Raw genomic sequence first — 26525 nt, 5'->3', positions numbered from 1 at the left:
TTATGCAATTCTTTACATTTATTTTTGTGAAAAAAATCATGAGTGACCAAATTTAGCTAAGGTATTGCATTTTTACTAAACATCTAAGTTATTGTACCAGATTAGTTAAAAAAAAGTATTGCTGTAGGGGTTATCATATACACTATAAGTACCATGTCAAAGGGTTAAACAGCCTATTTATTAAACTTTTGAACAGGGTGAGAGAGGCATTGTATTTTCAAGTTACAGCGAAGTTAATTTTAGGAAAACCAACTGAGTATCTGATTGACCTATATTCAATCTGGGATGTAATTTAGTTGTACTAAAAATGATCTAATTCTTATTTTTTAAATACTTAATAAATATCTGACTTGCATATTCACTCTGTGCCTTAGGTAAACTGCTTTTTAGAGTACTTCATATGACCAGATTGCTCGACTTGTAAAAATTAATATTCATAAAAAGTGAGTGATGGTTTGCAAAATGTCCAGGGATACTCATCATATGGTTTCATAACAATTATCTAGATGAATTGATCAATATATTGTCAATACAGATTCAAAAACAAAGCTGAATCTTGATTTTATGAGTATCTCAATTCAATAATGAAATCATCACAAATTGATACTCTAATATGTTTCTAATGTTGCTATGAATTTAAACGCTGCATAGTTCAAAGAAACAGGTTTTAGCATCTATGTCATTTTGATACACATAGGGCTGAGTGTATAAATGCTTGTGAGTAAATTGATATCTGAACACATAGTAACTAAATTTTCTTCGGCTGTAGATAAAATTTTACTCCTTGGCTCAAAGTATTAATGTATTTCTTGAATTAAATACTTTGCTCTGGTTGTTATCTGCGTTTAAAGTGATATATGTTTTGGATATAACCTACCTCTCCCACAGAGGTTGCTAATAAGTTGACTATCTTCTCGTGCGGTACAGCGACTACACTCTGGTTATTGATCTCTATGATACGATGTCCAACCCTAACTCCCCCTCTTTCAGCAATACCTCCTCGCAGCAGACTGCAGATCTGAAAACAAACAGAGTTTTTACCTTCTTTTGAAAACTATTTATTGAAAAAATACTATTACAATTATATAATAAAATATGGTGAGGTGTAAAAAAACACCCTTTGGAGGTTTTCAATATAGATTATTCGAATTGGAAAAAATTCTTTTATATTCTTTGTTAAAGCCACTCTTATTTGCAGTAGGCTAACATCATTAAAGTAGCGACTAAACATAAGTAAAGTTTGATAACATTAGCTACCAGTGAAGCGCTAAAGCAAACAAAAGTCCACAGGACAATCTGGTACAGCTGATGTCAATGCTGAACCAATGTACAAATGAGTGATCCAATGATCTCATTACATATTATGTTGTTTCATCAAACATAACACCATAAAAATAAAATATCAAAGTACATTTTTTCCCTCTAAAGAACTAAAATTTATTACGTGAAATTTACAAATATCAATTTACCACTCCATTTTGAACACTGAAGCCCAACTGGTATTTGGTGTCAGGTCTCTTGATTTTAACTTCCACGACAGGCGCACATGGCACGACGGTCAGTTTCACCACAGTCTGTGTCTTGGAGTTCTTTAACAGTATAAACATTGTGTAAGTGAAGTTAAAACCTGCTCAAAATCAACAAATAATTGGTTTCACACAATACAAAAAGATGACTGTAGGGTTTAGGCTACTCTTTACCTTGATGTAGTTCTGGCACGTAGAAAGAGGGAGGCCGACAAGGCTAACACCATTGATGGCAATAATCTGATCTCCTATGTTGAGCTGGCCACAGCGGGCTGCGGCACCCGCAGGGGCGAGGTTGGCAATAACTACAGTTGGCAGCATTGAGCCCCAGCCTGACTCGACAATGACTACACCAAGGATCTCACCTTTAGCCTTTGGCACTACCACCTGTTCACACAAGGGATAGGTCCTTTAAGGTGGTGATTAACCAACCATTCAAGTAAATACAACCTTATTCAATTACGTATATTACATAGACATGAATGCTATCAGAATATAAAAGACTATATATTAAATATTAAGAATTATACTTGACTAAGTACAGGAACTTTTGAACATAATAAAATGATGAGCTACTTTAAAAATTCTTCAAAACTATATAGAGATTTTGTAATAAGAGTTTTACTAAATAATTCCAAACACTTAATTGTTGATTATAACTGGGAGAAAGGTAAAATATTCAATTCTAGAATATGTTGGACATTTAAAAAACATGTTTTATGAGTCATAATTTAAAAATTAATTGTCTCTTAATTCTCTTTCAATAGATAATATTAATTATTTGAAATAGTTTGACATGAAAAAATGTATTGAGAATAATTAGTACCAGGTTGCGCAGTTGAATGACTTTTTTACACATTAAGATAAATGTTGCCATCATCTATCTCTGTAATATATAATTATGTAAAATTTTAACATTACATGTGGGTCCATAACAATATTATTATCACTGTTTTCAAAGTAATTGCTTGGATTGACAATTTCTTACCACTAGAAAGTTAAGTATTAAACAATTTCCTGGCAGCATTTGGAAGAAGAGTTTAAACTCTTGAAACAATAAGTATGATACAAAAAATAAAATTACAGCTTAAGTTTTACCTCTTTCTGCATTTCTTTTTTCGCAAACATCTGTAGTTCGTCCCCAAAAATTTCCTGGGAGTTGAGCACTTCTTGGTAATCCATCTCTTTAACAAAGCTATGATCTTCAATGCCATTCGCCTTGAGAAATTCCATATAAGCCACTTGGAATGCTTGACCTATCGACTGAGCAATGAACTGGGCCTGGACAAAACATAAGTATTGTCAATGTGAGACGTTTTCATAATATTCAATATTACAGAGCCCATTTAAGACTTAAATTAGGGAGTATACTAAATACCTTAGCATATTATGTACTAAAGGAGTGATTCTCAAATACAGACAATGCATGAAATCAATTTTGATGAGGTTAATTAACTCTACAACCCATCTTGAAACTTTATTGTTGTGACTACTCACGGTGTCTCAAAAATAACCAAACTATTGCTATTTTGCTTGTTTGATAAATAAAGTTTGATAACTAACAACTATAAGGTTACATGACTCAAACTGGTAATATAGCAACTTTATATTCTTGTTGTTTAGTCTCATATCTAAGGAATGATATATACAATACAATAAACTTTAATTTCATTCTATCAGCTCTTCATGTCACATTAAACTGAAGACTGTCTATTTTATTTAAGTATCTTATGAACTTTTCAATCCAGGAGGTGAAATACGAGAGTACTAGTGATGGGTTGGGTAGGGTTCCTTAAGTTAGTACCAGCAAAAGCTGTTCATTTGCTCTGCTCATATTATAAGGAAGCATAATCTCTACTTAACACGTTCACTGTGGGCGGAGGTAACTCTGGTTATCACTGCTATGCTGCATTAGGAGCGGGTGGTAACTATGGTTACCACAGAGCCTTTGTTCTAAAATGAGGTCAGTGAGCGGCCAGCACTCGAGCTATCACAATGCGATATTTCTTGCTCCTCGGGAGGTACCTTTCCCGCATTTTTATGCACTTTGTTTTCACATTAGACATTTTCATTATTTATAATGATTTTTTAAAAGTTTTTTTTAGTAGCAAGTGATTGTGCAACACAATGGATCTTCCCCCGGGACCAAGTGGTGTACAACAACAAAGTTCTAGGCGTACAACGGAGCCAGTATTGAGTTCAGATGATAAGGATGACAACATGGACGATATGGAGTACCAGACAGACACGGAAGTTGAGGATACTGATTATGAGAACAACCCACCCCAATGGAGCGATCACAACCGGATTGGAATGAAAGATATTCCCTTTACTAGACAGGAAGGATTTTTAGTTCCTTTGCCAGATGAAAAATATCCAATTATTTAATTCACACTGCTTGTGGACACAGTTTTTTTACAAGGAATTGTTAAGGCAACCAACAAGTACGCACTGGAGTACACTTTTTCACATTTGACCTATAAATATTGTTTATGTTTGTCTAAAACGAATAAAATACAGTTCACTTAGCTACAATGTATTTATCTGGAATATTCCCACGGCTATAAAAGGGCGTTCCGTAGTGCGAGCGGTAACTAGAGTTAGCAGCTGGCAAGGAAGACTGTCCCCAGGAGCTAGCGGTAACCACAATTACCTCATTTCAAAAATGGTAGAGAGTGATAATTTTTGTGACTGATGAGTAATTTTCATATATTTAGATCATATTTCAACCAAAAGTAAGTAAAAATATATTTTAAAATTTCAGCATATATGGAACTCTATATAGGGATTTTTAGCAGCGAATGTGTTAACTTCTTGATCACCATATCTGGGTTAACATGTTCTCTCAATAGTTGTGTTGTTATATAATAGGTAACAACTCAAATATAGAAGGACCAGCAAAGAAGTCAATTGAACAAGTGGTTTATAAGTGACGTTATCTTCACACGGTCAATAAGTTTCATGCAGTGTTGCCAAGTTGTTTCCTAACTTTGAGTCATAGTTAATACCAAGTAGAATATGAGGTATTACTCAGAATAAGTTTTACAGCGTTATCAGTGAAACTATTAAATGTCTTATCGCTGCAAAGATAATGAACTTGGAATTGGTCATTCATTCTTCCAATATTTTGATCATTATTGTTCACTTATATAAACTATGAATAAAAAACAGTTAAAAAAATCAAGCTTAAATAATCAGCTAAAAACAAAAAATGTATCCAATAATTATACATAAAATTTTATATCAAACCAAATTTTTAAATTTGATTAATACGTAAGTTTAATATTTACCACTAAAATGTATATTTAAATAATTATTAATTGCATACATTTTATGATTATGATTGAATTACTTATATTATTAGTGATTTTAATGAAATAACCTAATTAATTTTGTAATATGATAAAACAGTATAACAAAATTTCATAACTATGGAATTGCAATTATGGAAATTGCCTTAACCTCAATTATCTCCATCAACTTTGGTCAAACCTTTTTTGTGGCATCCAAGATCACAGGCTATCATGACTATTGCCATAACTATCTTGTAATTCTTCCTGTTCACACCGCATGAAAAGAACTAACACAATTAAAATATACCAAGATTTGAATTAAGTTATTACTACTTTAACACTGTGAAAACTAGAAAACTTAGATGGTAGTCATTAGCATTACATGTTTCATTAAGTTTAAAATTCATTATTATCAAGCAAGATCAAAATATAAGTATTGCTACACATTGATTCCAATGTGTAGTCAAAACACTACTTGAACTTTGCTTAAGTTAAGCACCGAGGCCTTATATTCTGATAGGCATTGTGACAGTAGTCACCAGCTGTTAGATGTGGCAACCATGTGCTACTCTGTAATTGGATATTATTAAACAGACTTCTTTGGTGGCACTTGATATAGAGACTATGACAGTGTTTGTTTGTATCCGTAGTATTTTGACCAGCGTGAACCATCAAACTTAGATGTTACTTACAACACCACACATGAGGGCCTAAGAACTAAGATTACAATGCAGATGAGTAACAGCACTCAACATTACTTCACTTATTGTTTTATGACATACCTCTTCGCTCTCAAACACATGACAGATCATTTTTGGTGTGCGGTTGATCTTGGGTGGATCATCAACCTCATGTGGCACAAACCTCCGCCTTGCCATCATCAGCACCACCAGGTCACCGATGTCCGCAATGTATGAGATCGTTCTCAGAGCATGATCCATCATGATCTCCTATATGACAAGCTCACATTAGTATTTGGATTCAAATCACACATCTGATGTAAAGGAAGGATTTTACGAGTCACTGGTCTGTGGTAAAGCTGGCAGGAAGGTCCACCTTAAATTAACGGTGGTTGGCTTGAATGGAAGTTCATGGGATTAGTGTATTATTATGCAAGTGTACATGAATTTTGCATTTTTTGTCTGTACTATGTAAAAAAATTGTAAACAAATAAACGGATCACTTGATTAATGTTATTTTACGTTTTGAAAGCCTTTTTTAAACATAATTATAACTATAATAATAGCTTAGAGTTAAACCAAACTTAGCATTTAGGACCATTGCTAAGTATTAGAAGGTTAAAAGACTGATTTGACAGTCACTAAGATGTTAAATTATTAATGCATTTGAGACAACGAAAGAAGCATTGGGGATACCAAACTACTCACTGCAAAGATAAGCCCTGTAATCAGATGTGACAGGTCAAATTACGACATTTGAATATTCGCGGGGAATTGGCAGACTGTGACGTCAGTGAATCGGCAGACTGTGACGTCAGTGAATCACATGTTGTCGGAATTGAGATTTATTTAACTAATAACGGAGAAATATATTAAACTTTATACGGGAACAAATTTAATTAATTAAAATGAGTTATACATAACCAAAATTCGTGTTTTACAAAAGTACTAAATAAAATTACGCAGAAAAGCCAATTGTGGGATAAAATGACTTGCGTATTGATGACGTCAGAAAGCACATGTTGCTAAAAATTTAAATAAAAAAGCTTTAGAAAAATAATAAAAGAAAATAGAAAGACTTAAATTGATCAATTATAGTGAACGTGATAAATTTCGACAATTATAAGAAAAGAATCAAATTATATTTAATCATGAAGACGCTGATTTGAACGGGAGAGGGGATGAACATTGTGTGAACCGGTATGTGTAGTTTAATACGGAGAATCCTTCTTCTCTGTCTGGACTTGAAGCAGTAAGGACGTCTACTCGTATAGATGAAATTTGAAACTGTACAATAGTGCATTGAAGTTGTAATAAGGGATGGGATGTTGTGTTAGTGAACAAAAATCAAAGCAAAGTGAGTAGAATTAGACAGTATAATATAACATAAATTGACGTCAAAGTCATTTGCTTTGTCTTTCATTGAGTATCCCATCTACAAAGAAATATGGTAAGTAAGATAATAAGGTTTAAATTAAAGAATATTACTTTAAAAACTTATTTGATTCAAAGTGATTGGTAAGAACAGTGAATATTTTGTGAACTTTATTATGATATAAACAATCATATTGATCAGAACTTTCAAAAGAGTAGTATTAAGTTTGAACCATTATTCAACCTACTTAAAAAACCTGAGATAATATAGACCCAGTGCTAGTGATATATAACGTGTAGCCTACTTTCATTAATACAAACTACACTTTCAACAACAACACCACAGACATTGAAGTTTGATCGTTATTTAAATATCAACTTGGAACAATATGAGTTAGCCAACACGAAGCAAGTCGCACAACCAATGAGGGGCAGCACACTTTGAATACCGATTGTGAGAAAATTGGGACAACAAACGGGGGCCTGGAACGTAGCAAAATCGTACAGCCAACTGGGGACTGGACCGTAGCAGAAGAGGCACAGCAACGTGGGGCATGTAGCAAAATGGCGCACCAACTGGAGGGCTCGAACTTCCACAATTAAATTTAATAGGTTAGTGGTAGCCTATTTTAGACTAAGTGAAAATCACTGTTTTTTATATAATTGTATTTTCAGGTGTGTGTCTAGAATAAGTATGATAAATTATTGTTAGCCTATAAGTTTGATAACTTTGAACACAGCCTAGTTATAATATAAATTTGTAAAATTTTCCTGGTAGGCTAGTAAAACAAATATTAGGCCTAAATAAATAACAGAAATTTTCAAATTAAACATAGGCCATAAAAATGGAAGGCGAACAAAATAATGAAGGGCCCGCACCAATATTTGGACCAGTAGAAGTAGATCTTCATAGCTCAGGAGATACAGGGTTTTTAGGTTGGTCATCCCCTAATATAGTAGAAAATGAGGTGTCGACAACAGATGACAGAAATTCATTAGGGAATGAGGTTAGCAGAGTCAGTAGTCCAGTAGGAGTTGATAGGGATGAAGGTCTTATTGCATTCATGAGGACTATGATGAATAGTCTGAATGAAAAGATGGATAAAAATAATGAGCAGTTAAATGATAAAATGGATAAAAATAATGAGGAATTGAGGTATCTAAATCAAAAAATAGATCAGAATAGTGAGGAATTAAAAAGGGAGTTATTATGAGGAACTAAGAACGGAAATGCAAAGAATTAATGAGCAGTTAAATGAGACATGGAACAGATGAGAGGTGAGTTAAACAATAAAATAGTAGAGACAACGGAAGGTATGAGAGTAGAGATAAATAAAGACTTAAATACTTTAGATAAAGAATTAAGAAACTTGGAGGAGGGGGTTCAGACTTGAACTAAGTGAACAAGCTGAGATAAACAAAGGTGAGAGGAATAAACTTAAAAGTCAGGTTAGTGGAGAGGTTACTACGGAGATAAAGAAATTAAAAGATAAAAGAGAAGAAGATATGAGGGAAATTGAGAAAAGGTTTGTACACATTGAGGATGATAAAAAGAAAATAGATCAAAGATTAGAAAAGTTAAATAAGAGATTTAAAACAAGATTAGATGAGTTAAATGGTAGGGTAGATAGGGACAGCGCTAACTTAGAACTTGACCAGGATGGAGAAAATGGTAAGGCGAGTAAGGACGTAGAGAACAAGTCAATAACGGGCAGTAGTTTACAAGAAATAGAGGACATGGGAAATAGAGTAGAAAAATCCCTGAATAAGAGATTGGATGAAACTAGGGAAAATTAGAAAACAAACAAACAGAACTAGAGAATATGATGAGAAATCAAATCATGGTGGGTATGAGAATAAGCCAACCAGCAAACGCAGAAATATTCTTATTGGAATTTGATACAATAAAAAATAATGTACATCCTATGGAATTTTTGGAAGCTTGTAAAAAATATATAGAGAAAAATGGAGAAGGATGGGACTTCCAGGTATTGATAATTTTAAAATATATGAAAAATGAAGCAGGAAAATGGGGACGACAGCACATAAATAATTGGAAAAACTTTGAGCAGTTTTATAGGAGCTTTAAAGGGAAATATTGGTCCATAAGGGAACAGAAAAAATTTGAAAAAAAACTAATGGGTAACGGTACATATAGGGTTGGATCTGATAATCTAGTAACCTATGTATTGGAATTTTATAATAAAAGCCAGTATTTAGAAACTAGAATTGACATGGGAACATTTCTAGCATACATAAGCAAACATGTTCCTAGAACCATAAGTAGTGCAATTGCTGCAGCCCAAAATGTTGAAAGATCGGAAGATCTAGAAAACCTGTTGAATCAACTTAATATACTGAATAGTGACACAAATAGAAGTTATGACAGATCATTTGATATGAGAAATGAGACAACACTTAATAGAAATGTAAATCAATACAAAAATTTAAGACCTAGAGATGCACCATATAGAGGGCCACAAGTTAGAGAGAATATAAGAGGAAATAATTTGACTAGAGTAGGCCCATACTAAAATAGGGACACATATAATAGGGAGAGAGTAGAGTTTGAGAATGATAGGAGAAAACAAAATGATAATAGGGGTAGAGGTACAAATGATCATGGAAAGGAGAAAGAAAGGTATGAAAACAACAAAACGAGGTATCAGAGAGATCAATATGAATATACAAGGGGAAGAGGAAGCATGAGAGGTAATAGGCGACTATGATGGAAAACAAATGGGTAGGACAGGCTAGAATGAAGGAAACGATTGAGAAAAAAGAACCTAATTTTGAGGGATACCAAATGATAAAAGACTCTCAACTTAGAAGATTTGGGGAGAAAATAATGAATTTAGAGGTGAATATAGAGAGAAAGGAGGAAAGAGAATTAACTTATGCATAGGAGGTCAGACAATTGAACAGTTGACCAGAGAACTAAAACATGCAAATAATATAGAAAGACAGCTAATAGTAATGATATTATTAAGGATATATTAAGGGATAAAGAAATAAGAAGCATTTGTGATGATTATGACAAACTGGTAGAGGTTTTACTGGAGAAAGGTGAAAAAATAATCTTGGTAACAATTCCACCCATACCAAAGTTAGGTGAGAATGACATGTATCATTTAAATAAACTTGAGAGAATAAATGAACACATAAAAAGTAAAGAAAATAGTGAAAAAATTACAGTTTTAGAAGTGGCAGAGAAGTATTATGATAACTATGATAGTACAGACTGTAATGTGAAATTATATGAAAAAGAAATATTTTATAAAGGAAAATGGTGTGAAGATTTAGTACATCTGAATAAAGAGGGTCTAACAATTCTAGCAAATGAGCTTAGAAATCTGATAAAATCAGATAAGAAAAAATCCTGTCTAAGACTATGGGTGAATACAGCTTTTATATCAGAGAATGACATGTTTGATGAATTGACCAATGAAGATAATTATAATAAAATTCCCATACAACCAGTAGCAGAAGCACTACCTGAGATAGTTGGAAAAATAAATAAAGAGGAGTATCACATGATAATAGATTCAGGAAGCCAGGCGACAATAATGTCAGAAAAGTATTATAATGAGATAAAAGAAAGAAGTGTACTTGAGATTTTAGAGCTGCTGCCGGTAACAAATTTGAGTATAATAGGAGTAACAGGTATTAGAAGTAAAAGGATAGATAAACAGGTCATAATAGAGGTGGAAATAGAGAATAAATTATTTCAAATAAATTTTCTAGTAGTTAAAGCAGTGAACTTGGGAATAATACTAGGATGTGACTTCTTAAGAGAACACAATGCAAAAATTGACTTTGAACATGGTAGGATAAAGTTGGAGGTAGATAAGGAAATATTAAATGTTGAATTTACTGAATCAAACTGTGAATCAGAGGATATAGTCAATGGTATAAAGTTAATTAGGTGCAATTACATAAATACATTAGTAAGTGAAGATGAGCTGAAGAATTCTTGGCACAACATAGAATTTTTATGTAAAACACATACAGAAAATATGAAGGACAAACTTGATGATGAGAAGGATAAACAGGTTTTAGAAATATTAGAACATTGTGAAGTAAAGGAAAATGAAGATTTAAATAAATTAAAAAGTATACTGATGAAAAATCAAGATATTTTTTCAGATGAACCAGGTTGTATAAAGAATTATGAGGCCAAATTAAATATAACAAATGAAAAGCCATTTGTAGGAAGATCCTATCCAATACCTTATTCAAAGAGGGAAGGTGTAAGAAAGGAAATAGAAAATATGTTGAAAGGAGACATAAAAGAGGAGTCTGATAGTCCATATTCTAACCTATTGGTGTGTGTAGTTAAAAAGGATCTGTCATTGAGAATATGTCTAGATAGTAGGAATTTGAATCAACACATAATACCAGATAGGGAATCACCAATAAACATAGATGATGTATTAAAAAAGTTTATAGGAGTTAAATATATGACATCATTAGATTTATCACAGGGATTTCTACAAACACAATTAAGTAAAGAGTCCAGGAAATATGTAGCGTTTGTCTTCGAAGGAAGGAATTTACAATATAAAAAACTACCATATGGTTTGAATGTTAGTACTGCGTTGTTCATTAAAGGGTTAAACAAAGTATTAGGTCATGACTTGACAGAGTTTATAACTACATATGTGGATGATATATTAATCACTTCAAACACATATGAAGAACATTTAAAACATGTAGACCAGGTCTTAAGTAGATTAAAAGAAGGAGGAATAACAATAAAATTAAAGAAATCACAATTTTTAAGGAACGAGATAAATTATTTAGGATACATTATTTCAGCTGAAGGAATTAAAATGGATAAAAATAAAATTGAACAGATAGTGAATTTCAAACGACCTACAAACATAAAAGAACTGCAAATGTTTAATGGATTATGTTTGCATTATGCAAAGTTTCAAAGACATTATGGTTATTTAGTAGGACAGTTAAATCATTTATTGAGTAATAAAATAGAATGGAAGTGGACAGAAAAAGAGGAAAAAGCATTTGGACAAATTAAAACAGAATTTTTAAAACATCCAGATTTTAACAAACCATTTTATTTAAATACAGATGCAAGTGACCTTAACATTAGTGGAATATTATATCAGTTAGATGAAATCAATGAGGAACAGGTGATATCATTTTATAGCAAGGCTTTAACACAAGCGCAAAAATTTTACACGATCACAGAAAAGGAACTGTTAGCTGTAGTATTAACTTGCAAACAATTTAGATCATATTTAATAGGACATCCCAGAGTGAAAGTGAGAACAGATCATAAAGCATTGACATTCCTAAAAAGTTGTAAGTTAACAAATGGTAGATTGTTGAGATGGGCTTTAGCATAACAAGAGTTTAATCTTGAAATAGAATTTGTTAAAGGGAAAGAGAACATTCCGGCAGACATACTATCAAGGACTACAGAAAAGGATAGTCAGAATTCAGTAGAAAAATACAGTATCAAGGTTTTGTACAACAAAATTGATTTAGGTTTTAAAGATAGTGAGATAAAGGAAATATTAAAGAATCTAGATAAAAATCAAGAACAGGATGAGTATTTGAGAGATATAAAAAATATCTTAAATGACAGCGAAGGAGTTCATTATGGAAAAATAAATAAAATATTTATGGAGTATAGAGGAATAATTTTTAAGAGAAAGGATGAAAATAAGGATGTATGGAAAGTATGTATTCCAGAAGGTATTAAAAAGGATTTAGTTAATTTTACACATTTAAAATATGGACATTTAGGAGGTCATAAAATATTTAATATACTTAAAGAGTATTGTATTTTCAAGAATATGGAAAGAAGTGTAAAGGAACAGTTAAAAAAGTGTATATTGTGTCAAAAGAGTAAACATGGGAATGTAAGACAAGAAGGTAGACAAATGAATATAATATCTCAGAATGTGCTAGACTTGGTGTCAATAGATTTGATAGGTCCATTACCAAAGGGAAGAGGAAATGTACAATAGATATTAACAATGGTAGATGTTTTTTCAAAATTTGTGAAATTATATGCCATAAAGAATCCAAACAGTAGAAGTGTATTAAGTAAAGTAACTAAAGAGTTTATACCTCAAGTAGGAAAAATGAAAGCAATAGTCAGCGACAATGGTCCATGTTTTAATTCAAATTTGTGGAACACAACTCTTAATAACTTAAATATCAAAGTTTATCACAGTACACCTTATCACCCACAAAGTTCAATAGTGGAAAGGACAAATAAAGAAGTAAATAAAATTTGTAGGATATATTGTCACAAAACACACACTCAATGGCCTGACATTCTGTTATTTGCTGAACATGTGTTAAACAATTCAGTACAGGACACCATTGAAGCGATACCATATGAAGTAATGTTTGGAAGAAGATCTGATAATTTTCTAAGTAAAATAATAATTAAGTTTCCAACTGAATATAAATTTAATCATTTGAACAAAATTAGAATGGTAAGGGAAAACTTAATAAGTAAGGCAAAAAAAAGGAATAAAAGACATGATGAGAAATTAAATCCAATTAAGTATAGAATAGGTGACAAAGTGTTAGTAAAAAACCATATTTTATCAAATGCATTAGATAAGAAGATTAAAAAATATTTCTTACTTTATGAAGGACCATATGTAATTGCAGACATTAAAAGAGAAAATGCATATGCATTAACTAGACTAGACAATAATGAATTCTTTGGGACTCGTAATGTAAGGGTTCATAGAATAAGAGTATGAAAACTCTTCAAGTGTGAATGACCATACTGATGCTGAATGAGACCATTTTATTTAAGAAATTTTTAAAACATGGTCTATAAACTGGCTTGTGTGGATGGATGAGTGTACAGAGAAGCACATAGAAAACAATACATGCTTATGAAGTAAAACTTTTGTGACCTTCTATTTAATGAAATGTGCCAAAAAAGAATAACCCCTCCAATTATATAAATTTTTTTTACCTGTCAAAATTTAACCTTGAGGGGAATAAGTCAGTTTTTCTTTTCAAATATTGTAGGCTCCCACGTAGTCAGCCTATGCCCCGTCATAATAATGACAAATACACTTTTTCTAAAAACGGGCTGACATAAAAATATCTGACCATAATGGTCAGATAAAACAATAAAAAATATCAAATTCATTTGAAAGCCAAATAACTGACAATAATAGTCAGATTAGTATAAGGTTTGTATAAATATTTAAAATAAGATGTGACAAGAGTAATGTAATATAGTATATAGCGTGTGTAATATGTTTCCAGTAGGAGATGACAATATAAGGATGTTATAATATTGTTTATCAGTAGGAATATGTTTAGGATTTTTTACAAGGTATTTATGTATTATCATAACTTGTGTGTGTAAAATCTAGTATAATCTAATAGTGTTAACTTGTATTGAACATTATGTTGTGTCAAATGGACACATTAAACATTATATTCAAAACATGTAAAGGTTACGTGTATTCAGTTAAAAAATATTTAAAAACTTTAGTACTGTTCTTATATACAAGTATTCATGGTAATTTGTGTAGTTGATTTATATATTCATTGATATTTGTATAGTTAATTATATATTCATTGAAATTTGTGTAATTGATTTATATGTACACTGTAATTTATGTAACTGTTTAATATTCATTGTAATTTGTGTAATTGATTTATATGTACACTGTAATTTATGTAACTGTTTAATATTCATTGTAATTTGTGTAATTTATTTATATGTACACTGTAATTTATGTAACTTTTTAATATTCATTGTAATTTGTGTAGTTGATTTATATGTACACTGTAATTTGTGTAATTGTTTAATATTCATTGTAATTTGTGTAGTTGATTTATATATATATACATTGTAATTTGTGTAGTTAATTTGTGTTATATAACTGTAAGCATTTTGCTTTGCTTTGATATTTTACTTTGTTTTATGTGAATACTCTTACATGTGTTAACAAAATTATTAAGACATTTAAATAATAGTTTAATTGAACAAAAATTTAAAAGATTTAATTACTTGGAGGAGAAAAATAAATTGACAACAAATATGTGATCAATTTATATTTGGGGGTAGTGTGACAGGTCAAATTACGACATTTGAATATTCGCGGGGAATTGGCAGACTGTGACGTCAGTGAATCGGCAGACTGTGACGTCAGTGAATCGGCAGACTGTGACGTCAGTGAATCGGCAGACTGTGACGTCAGTGAATCGGCAGACTGTGACGTCAGTGAATCACATGTTGTTGGAATTGAGATTTATTTAACTAATAACGGAGAAATATATTAAACTTTATACGGGAACAAATTTAATTAATTAAAATGAGTTATACATAACCAAAATTCGTGTTTTACAAAAGTACTAAATAAAATTACGCAGAAAAGCCAATTGTGGGATAAAATGACTTGCGTATTGATGACGTCAGAAAGCACATGTTGCTAAAAATTTTAATAAAAAAGCTTTAGAAAAATAATAAAAGAAAATAGAAAGTCTTAAATTGATCAATTATAGTGAACGTGATAAATTTCGACAATTATAAGAAAAGAATCAAATTATATTTAATCATGAAGACGCTGATTTGAACGGGAGAGGGGATGAACATTGTGTGAACCGGTATGCATAGTTTAATACGGAGAATCCTTCTTCTCTGTCTGGACTTGAAGCATTAAGGACGTCTACTCGTATAGATGAAATTTGAAACTGTACAATAGTGCATTGAAGTTGTAATAAGGGATGGGATGTTGTGTTAGTGAACAAAAATCAAAGCAAAGTGAGTAGAATTAGACAGTATAATATAACATAAATTGACGTCAAAGTCATTTGCTTTGTCTTTCATTGAGTATCCCATCTACAAAGAAATGTGGTAAGTAAGATAATAAGCTTTAAATTAAAGAATATTACTTTAAAAACTTATTTGATTCAAAGTGATTGGTAAGAACAGTGAATATTTTGTGAACTTTATTATGATATAAACAATCATATTGATCAGAACTTTCAAAAGAGTAGTATTAAGTTTGAACCATTATTCAACCTACTTAAAAAAACCTGAGATAATATAGACCCAGTGCTAGTGATATATAACGTGTAGCCTACTTTCATTAATACAAACTACACTTTCAACAACACCACAGACATTGAAGTTTGATCGTTATTTAAATATCAACTTGGAACAATATGAGTTAGCCAACACGAAGCAAGTCGCACAACCAATGAGGGGCAGCACACTTTGAATACCGATTGTGAGAAAATTGGGACAACAAACGGGGGCCTGGAACGTAGCAAAATCGTACAGCCAACTGGGGACTGGACCGTAGCAGAAGGGCGACCAAAGTGGATCGTAGTAGAAGAGGCACAGCAACGTGGGGCACGTAGCACAGAGTATGATTATTTGGAGTTGCGGAGCTATTTTTCCCATTGAATTGTATTATTAGTTTTGTTTTTTACTAATTGCTTAAGCCAAGTAGTGCATGTTATATTTTCCTTGGAAGTAATGGAAGTGACTGAACAATAAAATAACTGTGTAATTTTATTCAGTTTTTATAAAACATTGTTCCTCTATCACACCTTATTCATATAACTTTCATGTCCATTTATGATATTATTACCAATTAATATTCATTCAAACATGGCGGTATACCATTTCTGTACCAACAGTAGGTGTTGTTTTTTTTTAATACATATAACCTTGAGATAGTTGTAGTGGACAAACTGATCAAAGCCTCCTCAATCTGTAGTGTACTATTTGTGTAATATATAATGAAGGAAAATGTTAAAAATCTTATTATCTTATCAAATTATCCATCATCAATAATAAATTTAAAACAAAGAGTCCAAAATTACAAAAACAAAAAGCATTACATTCTGAGGATCTTAAATTTGAAGTTATGACTTTACAAATATATTAGAACATTTTTTTCTGAAAATATTGACATGTTATGAGGAATATACTTGTTGAACTATGAGTGATATATAATAACCTGATAAACAGCTGAAAATAGTTTGGTGAAACAAGAGCAATGCAACCAGTGTAAGAATAGTTTTACATTTCGACAAAGATATTTTTGACATTCCATAATGGTAAAAACATGAAAGTGTACCCTGGAAAATATTCCATTCCCAGTTACACTCTATTTATAAATTAGATTACATAATAATGATATTCACTGAAACCATTAATCCCAATTTATTATTTTATCAAATAATAGAACAATTTTGAGTATATAACATAAAGATTTTCAATAATGTATAAAAGCATATACAAATGGACAACTAAACAAAACATGCCAAATTTAGTCAAAATCTGTGTTCATTTTCTTATTATTGATTTACACAAAAAGTCATTTTGTGAACATTATTTTATAAACTAATTAAATAAAGGAAATTCCCACAAAAAGTCAACAACAATATATTCTTCTACACTCAATGAATGTGAAAGTAAATATAAGGGTTAAATATATTTACATAACAGTAAACTAGTTGTATATTTTAAAAGCTATTTTAAAATTTAAGACCTACATTTGTTGATCCTTTGCCCTATATGTCATTAAAAACAAAAATTTATACAATGGACCTCAAACCAGCAGGCCGTTTTAAAGTGGTTATTATTTTAAATGTAGTTATGTACAAAATAGTAAATGTAGTATACAAAACGTAGTTTGTAATTCTTTTCCACTCAGCTACTGATTTTATCAAACAACAGATTAATTATTAACACACTGTTCCACAGATTGGACAAATTATTATCGTACAGAGGCTGTAATGTAATTACCTTAAGGTCGGTGTTCAAGACCATAATCTTCTCCGTAGATATGAATAGGTCCACCTCGGTGCTTGGTTGTGTTTCACCTTCAGGAGCCTGGAAATACCACTAAAGTAATAATATGATCATCGATCCTTACTACATGTTTAAGTTCTGGTGCAGATTCCACTAGTGTCTAGTTAAACTTAGAAATGTAAAATTTGCCACATCAAAATAGGGTCTAAAATCTATAACTTGGTGATTTTTGTTGTTGATATTGTTCATACTAAGTATGAGAAAGTCGTCAATTTAAGCAAAGAATAGTTAAATATGAAAACACTGAAAACCCTAATACTTTTAATCGAGAAACACAATAAATTACAATTATATTCAGCTTGCATTATAATATTTGTATTTATAAGTAAGGATAGATCTGAATCAAAGTTTTATAAAAATTAATGTTTTTTAACTCTTGTTTCTTCCTCAAAAACTCATAATTTCTTGCCAATAATTTTTGTGTGTTTCAGATGTTAATAGGTACAGAAAAGTGCTTTTGCATACCGATTACAGCTTTATTATCAATATGAGTGACCCTTGTAATTGTCTTTGTTCATTAATTTCATTCAGCAGTTGTTTCATAAAGTATTCACAATACTGTATAAATATAAAAAAAGATAAAAATCATTTCTGTTTGAATCTGGTTCATGGATTGCTGGTAAAAATTTTATTTTGGACTTAAAGCTTAAACGAATTGGTCAACACATTGGTATATGGCTCGTGTCACAATGAAGGTGTTAAGATTCTACGTGTGTGACATTTGTACAGTTACGGCATTGTTAAATGCATACTTTCAGCAAAAACACTCAAAACAGAATAAATAAATTCAAATTATTCCTTGCCGGGTCATTATATTTAAACACATGGTGAAATATATAATGGTATAGCTGAGTTGAGGTGCATGGAAAAATCTCACATGGATAGAAACTTCATTGATTGCTTCAAGCTGTAAGTACCAAGTATAAGATTTACATAACAACTTATTACTACTTAATTTATTAACAAACACTCCAATAATTATTAAATTTTATTTTTGTGATGCCTTTCATGTTCAATGAACACATTATCAGATTAACTTATTATGAAATATATTAGTACACGTCAATTTGTATTTAAATTGAAAATTATACTATTGACACACACCTTTTAATTTCTTTACCTACTGTCTATTCCACTGTAGATTTGAATATTGAGTTAGTAATTTTTATTAAGGCTAATAAACAATATTTCATTTATAGCAAATAACGGATGAAACAATTGAAAACACAAATACAAGGTAATAACTTTTAAAATCTAAACATAAACAAACACCACCCACTACATTTAACCAAAAACATCTTTGAATTAAATACATTTGTCTCTGATTCGATATTGAATGACAATATTTTTATTTTAACACAAGTAAGTTTATTTTTAGTACATTTTAATTGATTGACAAAAGTAAAGATATACTTTAATCAATAAAGCCCTACCACTCTTTGTAATATTAGAAGTTTTGACTGGTCTTGAAATTAAAATGTTCGGTTTGACTGTATCGCAGTCAAACCCAATCACACCCAAGTCTGGCTATACTGTACTAAAAAAACCAAATAATACAGCTGGAAATGGGAGGTGCGAGCAGCAAGTATAACATGCCCAGGTGGTAACAGTTGACATGGGGCGGAACAAATAATCGCAAGAAAAGGGGTACATACAACTGTAGTGCAAACAAAGATAATTCTACCAACGCAGATGTTGCAGTTTGACACCAAAAAATTGACATAGACTGCGGCAGTAGTGTACAAAAGGATAGCAATTTTTTTGTTCCTTCTGAAAAGTACAATTTATAACACTTTTGTTGGAAACACTAAACATGAAATAAGTTAATGGGGTCTATAAAACAGAACCACATTAACTTAACTTTTGGATTTAGTTTAAAGCATCAAAACAGAATATGGATTTATTTCCGTTGGGTAAGACCTATTGTAGGAGGAACATCCTATTATACTAAACCTAATGTAATATGTTACACAAAACACTGAGAAAAGATACATAGAAATCGTCTGCTGCTGGAGCTTTTATATGGGGACACATATTTGTGGGGTGAGTATTTTTCTTGTTGTGTTTTTCAATTCTAGGGTAATGATTGACAAACATAAGTATGTGATACCTCTGGTTAATTCAATATACCCTGGCTACCTGCAGAATCGATTTTACACTGGGTTGCATACGTCAATAACATAATTTTCTCCAAAATATAACTTCTGACAAGGATTGAAGACTCCATGTAAGCGATATAGTAATTAAAAATTCACTTTCAATGTATTATTTCAAAAGTTTTGCAGGTGAACATCTTCAATTCTCTTATACCTAGTATCTCCCACCACTTTGAATGGTCTCTTTGAAATCTCCCATTGAGCAAGAATGCAGCTAATAAATAATGAGTAGTGAACATTTTTTGTCAGTTTTTCAAACATCATCACTAATATCACTGATGTTCACACAGTAAAGAGGTGGAAAAAGGTGAAATAGATTCATTTGAAATCATACATAGTTGATAAAATCGCAATTACATGAATACTGTATTATTGGACAATGTGAATATTAGAAATGTATAGCTAAAAAAAGTAAATACAATTACTTAATTCCAGAGGAACAATATTAACATAACATTTCAAATAGAAAAAGAGCTAAAACAATCAACTAGTACTGGATTTGATTAAAATGCCCTTGCTGGCATTTCTTTATCTCATTTACAATTTACAATTTTATTGTTGAGAAACACAATTAAAACTAAATTCCAACATGTAACTCCTTAAAAGAAAAGATTCATTGTTTGAATCTATTAAGATGAACCAGGGTTAAGAAGAAAGATTTAAAATAGCATACTTATAAGCCAACTTGTTTATTTGTTTAATATAATAATAATAATTCTGAGAAAACGTAAACTACCTGGCTGACCACCATTATTGATGTGAAATCTTACAAAAATATTTTTTTTTAAATTTAGAGTGGGATGATTTATAAGGGATACTTTTAATTTCAATGTACAAATTAAGTGTGTGCATGGTTTTAAGTTTTAGTATATCTAACATAATAGCTACTTACTACATATCGGTCAAGAGTTTCTAAGACAATTTTTTATAAAAACACAGTTTCATATTAAGAAAAACAATTTTAGCAACAATTTTTTCCAATCAATTTAATAAAAACTAAATGCAAGAATTATAACTAGATCTACAAGACCAACGAATAAAAATCTACTGACAACAAATTAATAGATTAATCCTGCATCAAATTTAATGATTAAACAAATAAAGGAACACTTACCAAAGCCTATGGGACCATAAAAGCAGCATAAAGGGGGAGAGAATGATGTTAATACAAGTATTACTGTATGATGGGTTCTACTGGAAAACTATATATACAACAACTACCATATGTTTCAAAGGTTAATATTACAAATCTTATCAATTAAAACTAAAATGTTGATTCCACACTATTACCCATAATTTCAGCATTTATATATTAACTATATATTAAGACTTTATAACATACATAATCATTTAAAATCTAAATTTCTAAATATCAGGAACAGATCGAGACTTGACATTTTGAAGGTTAAACCATTAAAAGCTGATTGTATTAAACCTATTGATATTTAATAAACCATGTCTGTAATGAATGATAAAAGAAACATATTTTTCATATGACGATACATACATACTTATTTACTAAAATGAAACTGAGAACGTCCAATGAAACAAGAACACATAATTTGTAGTGTACCATGGTGCGTGTTTGTTCAAATTGAATTTCCACTTCTGTAATATAGGATTAAAAAGAGGTTTAACTGTTCTGTTGGCAGCGATTGTTTGTCCTACTAGGAAGAACTACTTTTATTATATGCAAGAGGGAAGGGGGCCAGTGATGGAAATTACATCCTTGACTACAAAACTCAACAATCTTTACTGGAAAATAAGGCTTGTTGTGAGTACAGAACATTTTAAACACTTAGAAATTAACTATACCAAGCATGTAAAATAATTATAACTGTCATGTTCATGCAAAAAGAACATGGCAATGAATTAAACTGTTTCACCTGACAGGTATAACACGAATTATCAATAAAAATTGTATTGTATACATTTTTACAAGATCTACAATAATTTAATTCAACAAATTAAAAAAAAATTCCCATAAAAACCCTAAATTGAATACAAATTATAATTCATTATTATTAAGAGATATTTACATGACACTAAAATCCAAGTTTCTGAAGTTCATCCCTTAGTAAAATGCACAGCCTCATGTGTGCGTGCGGCTAACTAGTGTGCCCTCTTAAAAATACAAACAATTATTATTCTTTATCTATTTGATGCAGTTAATTATGTTTTTCATAATCAACAACATTTTTAAATTTCAATAACCCATTTCTTGGATCTAACACCAGACAAAAAAATCAAGTAGTCAATATCCCCCGAGCCATTCAGTAATGTGTTTGAGAGATTACAATAGTCTTTTATTAATAAAAACTAAAGTTTACAACTACTAGAATATTTCTTTAAAATTTTACACATGCCCATTGAATATTTTATTTATTGTATTAACAAGTTTTTCTTTTTGATTACAATTGACTTATAAATTTAGTTGAATTATAAGACTTAATTTAAGGAAAAGCTTTGCTTTTTAGTACATCCTTGACTTTTAGAATGTATATTTTGATATTTGACTTACAAATCTTTTTTTTTCCTTTTTAGCTTACAGGATTATTTATTATTAACATTAATGTTATAAAAAAATAATAGGACATTTAACAATAATTATATTTAATGTTTTAATTTTATTTGTAGAGTGAAGTTACCCATAATTAATTTACATTATTTAATTACTATAATTATACCTGTTGAGTTGGCACGTTTGATGTATTCTCACATTGTCTATACTGATTCCTGTTAGATGACAATAAATTGATTGATTAATTAGTTTAAAGTTCCAGTTATTTTTCCCGTTTCTGGTATAAAGGGTTTTCTGTAACAATATCTGTAAGGTTTATCCAAATCTAATACAATATACATGCTGTCCAGTATAATAATTAAAAAAAGTTCTCTAAAACTAAAAAATATCAGTTTATTAGCTTCAAAGTCATAATTAAAAACCATAGTTAAATAGAGTGAAAACATACAACTGGGAGTCTTTTTCCAATTTACATATAAAAATTCCACTGAATATAAACTTTGGAAAAATTTAATGGTGTGAAAATTAGAGTAAGGGACTAATAACGTTCATAAGTAAGCCCTGTAGCAGTATTAGTTTATTTTATCCTTAAAACATTTTCCTTTATTTAGCAAAAATAAAGATTTAACTAACAAAGAATCCAGCTGTCTTATAACAATTTTTTACAGCTGCTGCTCAACACGAACTTTACCAACATTTGGACCAAAATAAGTATCAACACATATGTGCAAAATGAGAGTATTCGCAGTGAAAGTGCAGTAGTTAAACGTGCCGACAACACAATGAACATGAAGCAGACCTTGATCTTTAAGACAGCTTCTTCAACCATAGTTTTCTTGAGCCGACGTTTAGCAGTGGACCTGTCCTCCTCGTCAACAGCGACGGAACCCAAAAAGCGAAGCCGGAAAAGCGAGCCAGGCCCTAACCTGGAGTTGGCAGGATTCAGGTTCGTATCTGTCTCGAGATCAGAGAGTTCTGTCGAGTCCGAGTCGGACGGATTGAGCGCAGCGAGCTCGCAGCCGGAGTGGTGCGTCCCCACCTGTACAAGCACTGTCTTCCAACCACCAACCACACACCTACCCTAACCTCTGTTTTTCTTTTCTTTTATATTTTTTGCTTTTCTTTAAGTCATTCAAATTTTATTATACATTTTTAGTACTATCAACATTATTTGAGTATATAAGTTGGGATACTTTTTTGTGTTAATTTATGTTCCCCCATTAACGTTTCTTTATTTGTTTATTTTAATTTAATTTAAAAACAAAATAAAAGCAAATCAACTTCTTTATGTACCATTTAACTTTTAGATATGGTTTAGTATTTTAGAAAACTGTAACAAGTTGGTACATACCTGGTACTTCAAATCTAGTTAATCAAGTTTCTAAACAATTTTCATAATTTAAGTTTTTTCAGAATGTTTAACAAGTGAGTAATTTGACAACAAAATAATATGGAAAGAGTCAGGATTGGCAGAACAGAACAGTGACAGGTGGTGTAAAACATAGATAAAACAGTAGCAGAAGGCAGAGATGTGCAGTGCGAGAGGGTTTGTGACACATACACTCAAGAAGTGCAGGAAGGAAGTGATCACATACAAGAGCTTTTCGTTACCATGGGGAGGCTCAGGGTCATCTCATCTAAAGCAATGCTTGGACAAAATAATAAAATGTTCTCTTGGCTTCAAACATTATTTAAAACAACCTATGCATATTCACTTTAATTCTTACATTATCACTTTTCAAATAAATTTGTATCAGTTTAGTAATTTTCCTACAGACACACTTGACACCAACTTGTTTGCTTTAATCTGTAAAACGTAAGCGTTCGGTTTATTTACACCTCGGTTGTGTCCTGTATTTACAAAGACAACACTGATAACAACAAAGACACTGTGAGTGGTTGGTAAGATGAAACACAATGATTGGCCAAGATGTGCACACAGCGAAAGTGCGAGTAAGGGTGCCGCGTGATACACACACACATATATATACAGGTGGGCACTGTGCACCATCCACTGCTATTGTACAGCATTGCACGGCACCAATATATTCATTACAATTAAAAAAAAATATAATTTGCTAAACCAGTCAAGTTTTTGGACTGGGTCATGGAATTTAATCATTTCCATTGAGTTGTTTAATATTAAATTAGTTAGGAATCTCGACTCTGGCATCCTATCATTACACTTCATTTTATAAATATATAATTAAAAATAGCAAGTTGAAATGTCACTGAATTGAATTCCTAAACAGGCACTTCTTACTTTACCGGACTCATTTTTCCTGCAAATCAGGTTTCTTTAAAAATATCTCATGTTACATTGGCTGGCAGCTCAAAGTTCCTACCAAAAGTATGATCCATCACTGTATTAAATATTGATTGCAAGGAATAAAAACGTTTCCAAAACCAACAATTTTTTTGAATGTTAGTGAGGTATGACAAAAGTAATTGAATTGTTACAAGACGAGTTTGGACACGTAATGATAAAGGTTTATTAAAAATCAATATGTGATTGATTATCAGTATTCACAATTTGAAATAAAATGTTATTGAATAAATTCAGGAGGATAAGTAGTACATTTTAAAGTTCAAGAAATATTGAAGATTAAAGTTCAAATCTTGGATTTTTGTTACTAAGTTAGTCCGAACTTTAAAAAATGTTAATGTTCATAATTTGAAGTTTTATTTACTTTATAACTATTCAAAAACTTCACTGCTATTAATAAAAACGGAAGAGATCATCACTGTAAACATTTCCATTACGCAGAAGAGGAAAAAATGACGTTTCTCTTTACATTTCCAGAACTGTAAAGCGGTGAGATTGGGCAGTTTTCAAAAATTTACCCTAGGGAGCTTAAGCCTTTCCAAAAAGATAGGGTTTGAAAGCCTGATTCTCCCAACTTATTTTTAAAATAATTGATCTTGTTGGTAATGCTTGGACGTATAAATAATAAAAAAGGAGTCAATTTGAAGAAGTTCAAATTTACAATTTGAAATACTTTGCAACCCAACATTAAATCCTAGTGAATGCCTTAAAAACTAGTGCTGATCTAGGTTTATGGAGTTTTAAATGAGGAATACTAACAGCCAACTAATCATTAATTTTATGTCCACAAAATGTTTATCATTAAAATATAACTATTTGGTTATTAGTTTTACTACTGAATTACATTTAACTAATGCAGCTTCCTTATCAGCTACAAAATGTTTTTTTACAGTGTTGAATTATATAATTTCTTCACCAGTTGTAATTTATTGAATTTTGGATACAATTTTCTGTGTATAAAAATACCAAACCTTAATTTCCTAGGTTTTCTATAACACACTTATATAATTTAAATAAGTCAGTATTATTAAAAAAAGGTGTTGTTTTGTAATTTACCACTTTGAATAATATACACCTTTTGTTTGTAAAGTAAATTCAGCCAAATTAACCATACCATAGAGTATCTACTGCAAACATTGATTTTGGTAGTATTAAAGTTTTAAACACCTTATAAGGAAAAATTCTATTTTCTAGTTGTCTTGTCCTACCAGACTCTAAACTAACTCGTCCTAATATTGGCTTTATACCTGGTAACATTAATAAAGTTAAACAACTTAACACCTACTACACATAGGCTGTTTAACATTTAACTAGTGTGAACTGAAATTGAAGTTGCAACTCAACTACCACATTCTAGGTATTGTGTTGAAGGTTCAGAGACCTGTGGTGCACCCATAAAAAAATAATATTAATTTATAAATCAAGAAACTGATATAATGGATATAATATACTGACTCAATCAGAGATCAAGAAAAGCTAAATATTAAAAATCTAAATTAAAACATTGGACAACTAAATATGTCTGTTATTTACAAACACTAATAGGGATAGGGACAAAAATATATTTAAATGGTTATTATAAAGGTAAAGGCTCTTGACCACATTGAGAATGACTATATACAAGTGAACTGCACCACAAATCCCATGAAGATAGGGGCCACTGACTACACAACTACAGAACCACTGTAACTCTAACTACGAGAATAGAGTCATGCACAAAACTACACAATTGCAAAGTGCAGAATGGTAAATAATAAATATGGATATAAAAATAGGGTAAAACAGAAAAAGATACAATGCAAACATATT

The 26525-nt window shown here is 31.0% G+C and overlaps 1 protein-coding gene across 1 annotated transcript in view; it reads right to left on the bottom strand.

The window, feature by feature from the left end:
* Nucleotides 1-820: 820 nt before the first annotated feature.
* LOC124355844 overlaps nt 821-26525 on the bottom strand; it is a 189430-nt gene continuing 163725 nt past the window's right edge. Inside the window, exons 16-23 of the mRNA XM_046806999.1 lie at nt 23190-23429; nt 20984-20989; nt 17648-17734; nt 5602-5769; nt 2625-2807; nt 1701-1913; nt 1470-1589; nt 821-1018 (exon numbers count right to left, since the gene is read on the bottom strand). Coding sequence (XP_046662955.1) covers nt 836-1018; nt 1470-1589; nt 1701-1913; nt 2625-2807; nt 5602-5769; nt 17648-17734; nt 20984-20989; nt 23190-23429 — 1200 coding nt within the window. The 3' untranslated portion in view covers nt 821-835. The remainder of the gene's footprint in view (nt 1019-1469; nt 1590-1700; nt 1914-2624; nt 2808-5601; nt 5770-17647; nt 17735-20983; nt 20990-23189; nt 23430-26525) is intronic.

The sequence above is a fragment of the Homalodisca vitripennis genome, chromosome 2, assembly GCF_021130785.1.
Source record: "Homalodisca vitripennis isolate AUS2020 chromosome 2, UT_GWSS_2.1, whole genome shotgun sequence".
In the NCBI taxonomy this organism is placed as follows: domain Eukaryota; kingdom Metazoa; phylum Arthropoda; class Insecta; order Hemiptera; family Cicadellidae; genus Homalodisca; species Homalodisca vitripennis.
The sequence above is the reverse complement of the archived record's forward strand: the minus strand, read 5'-3'. Positions and strand labels throughout refer to the sequence as shown.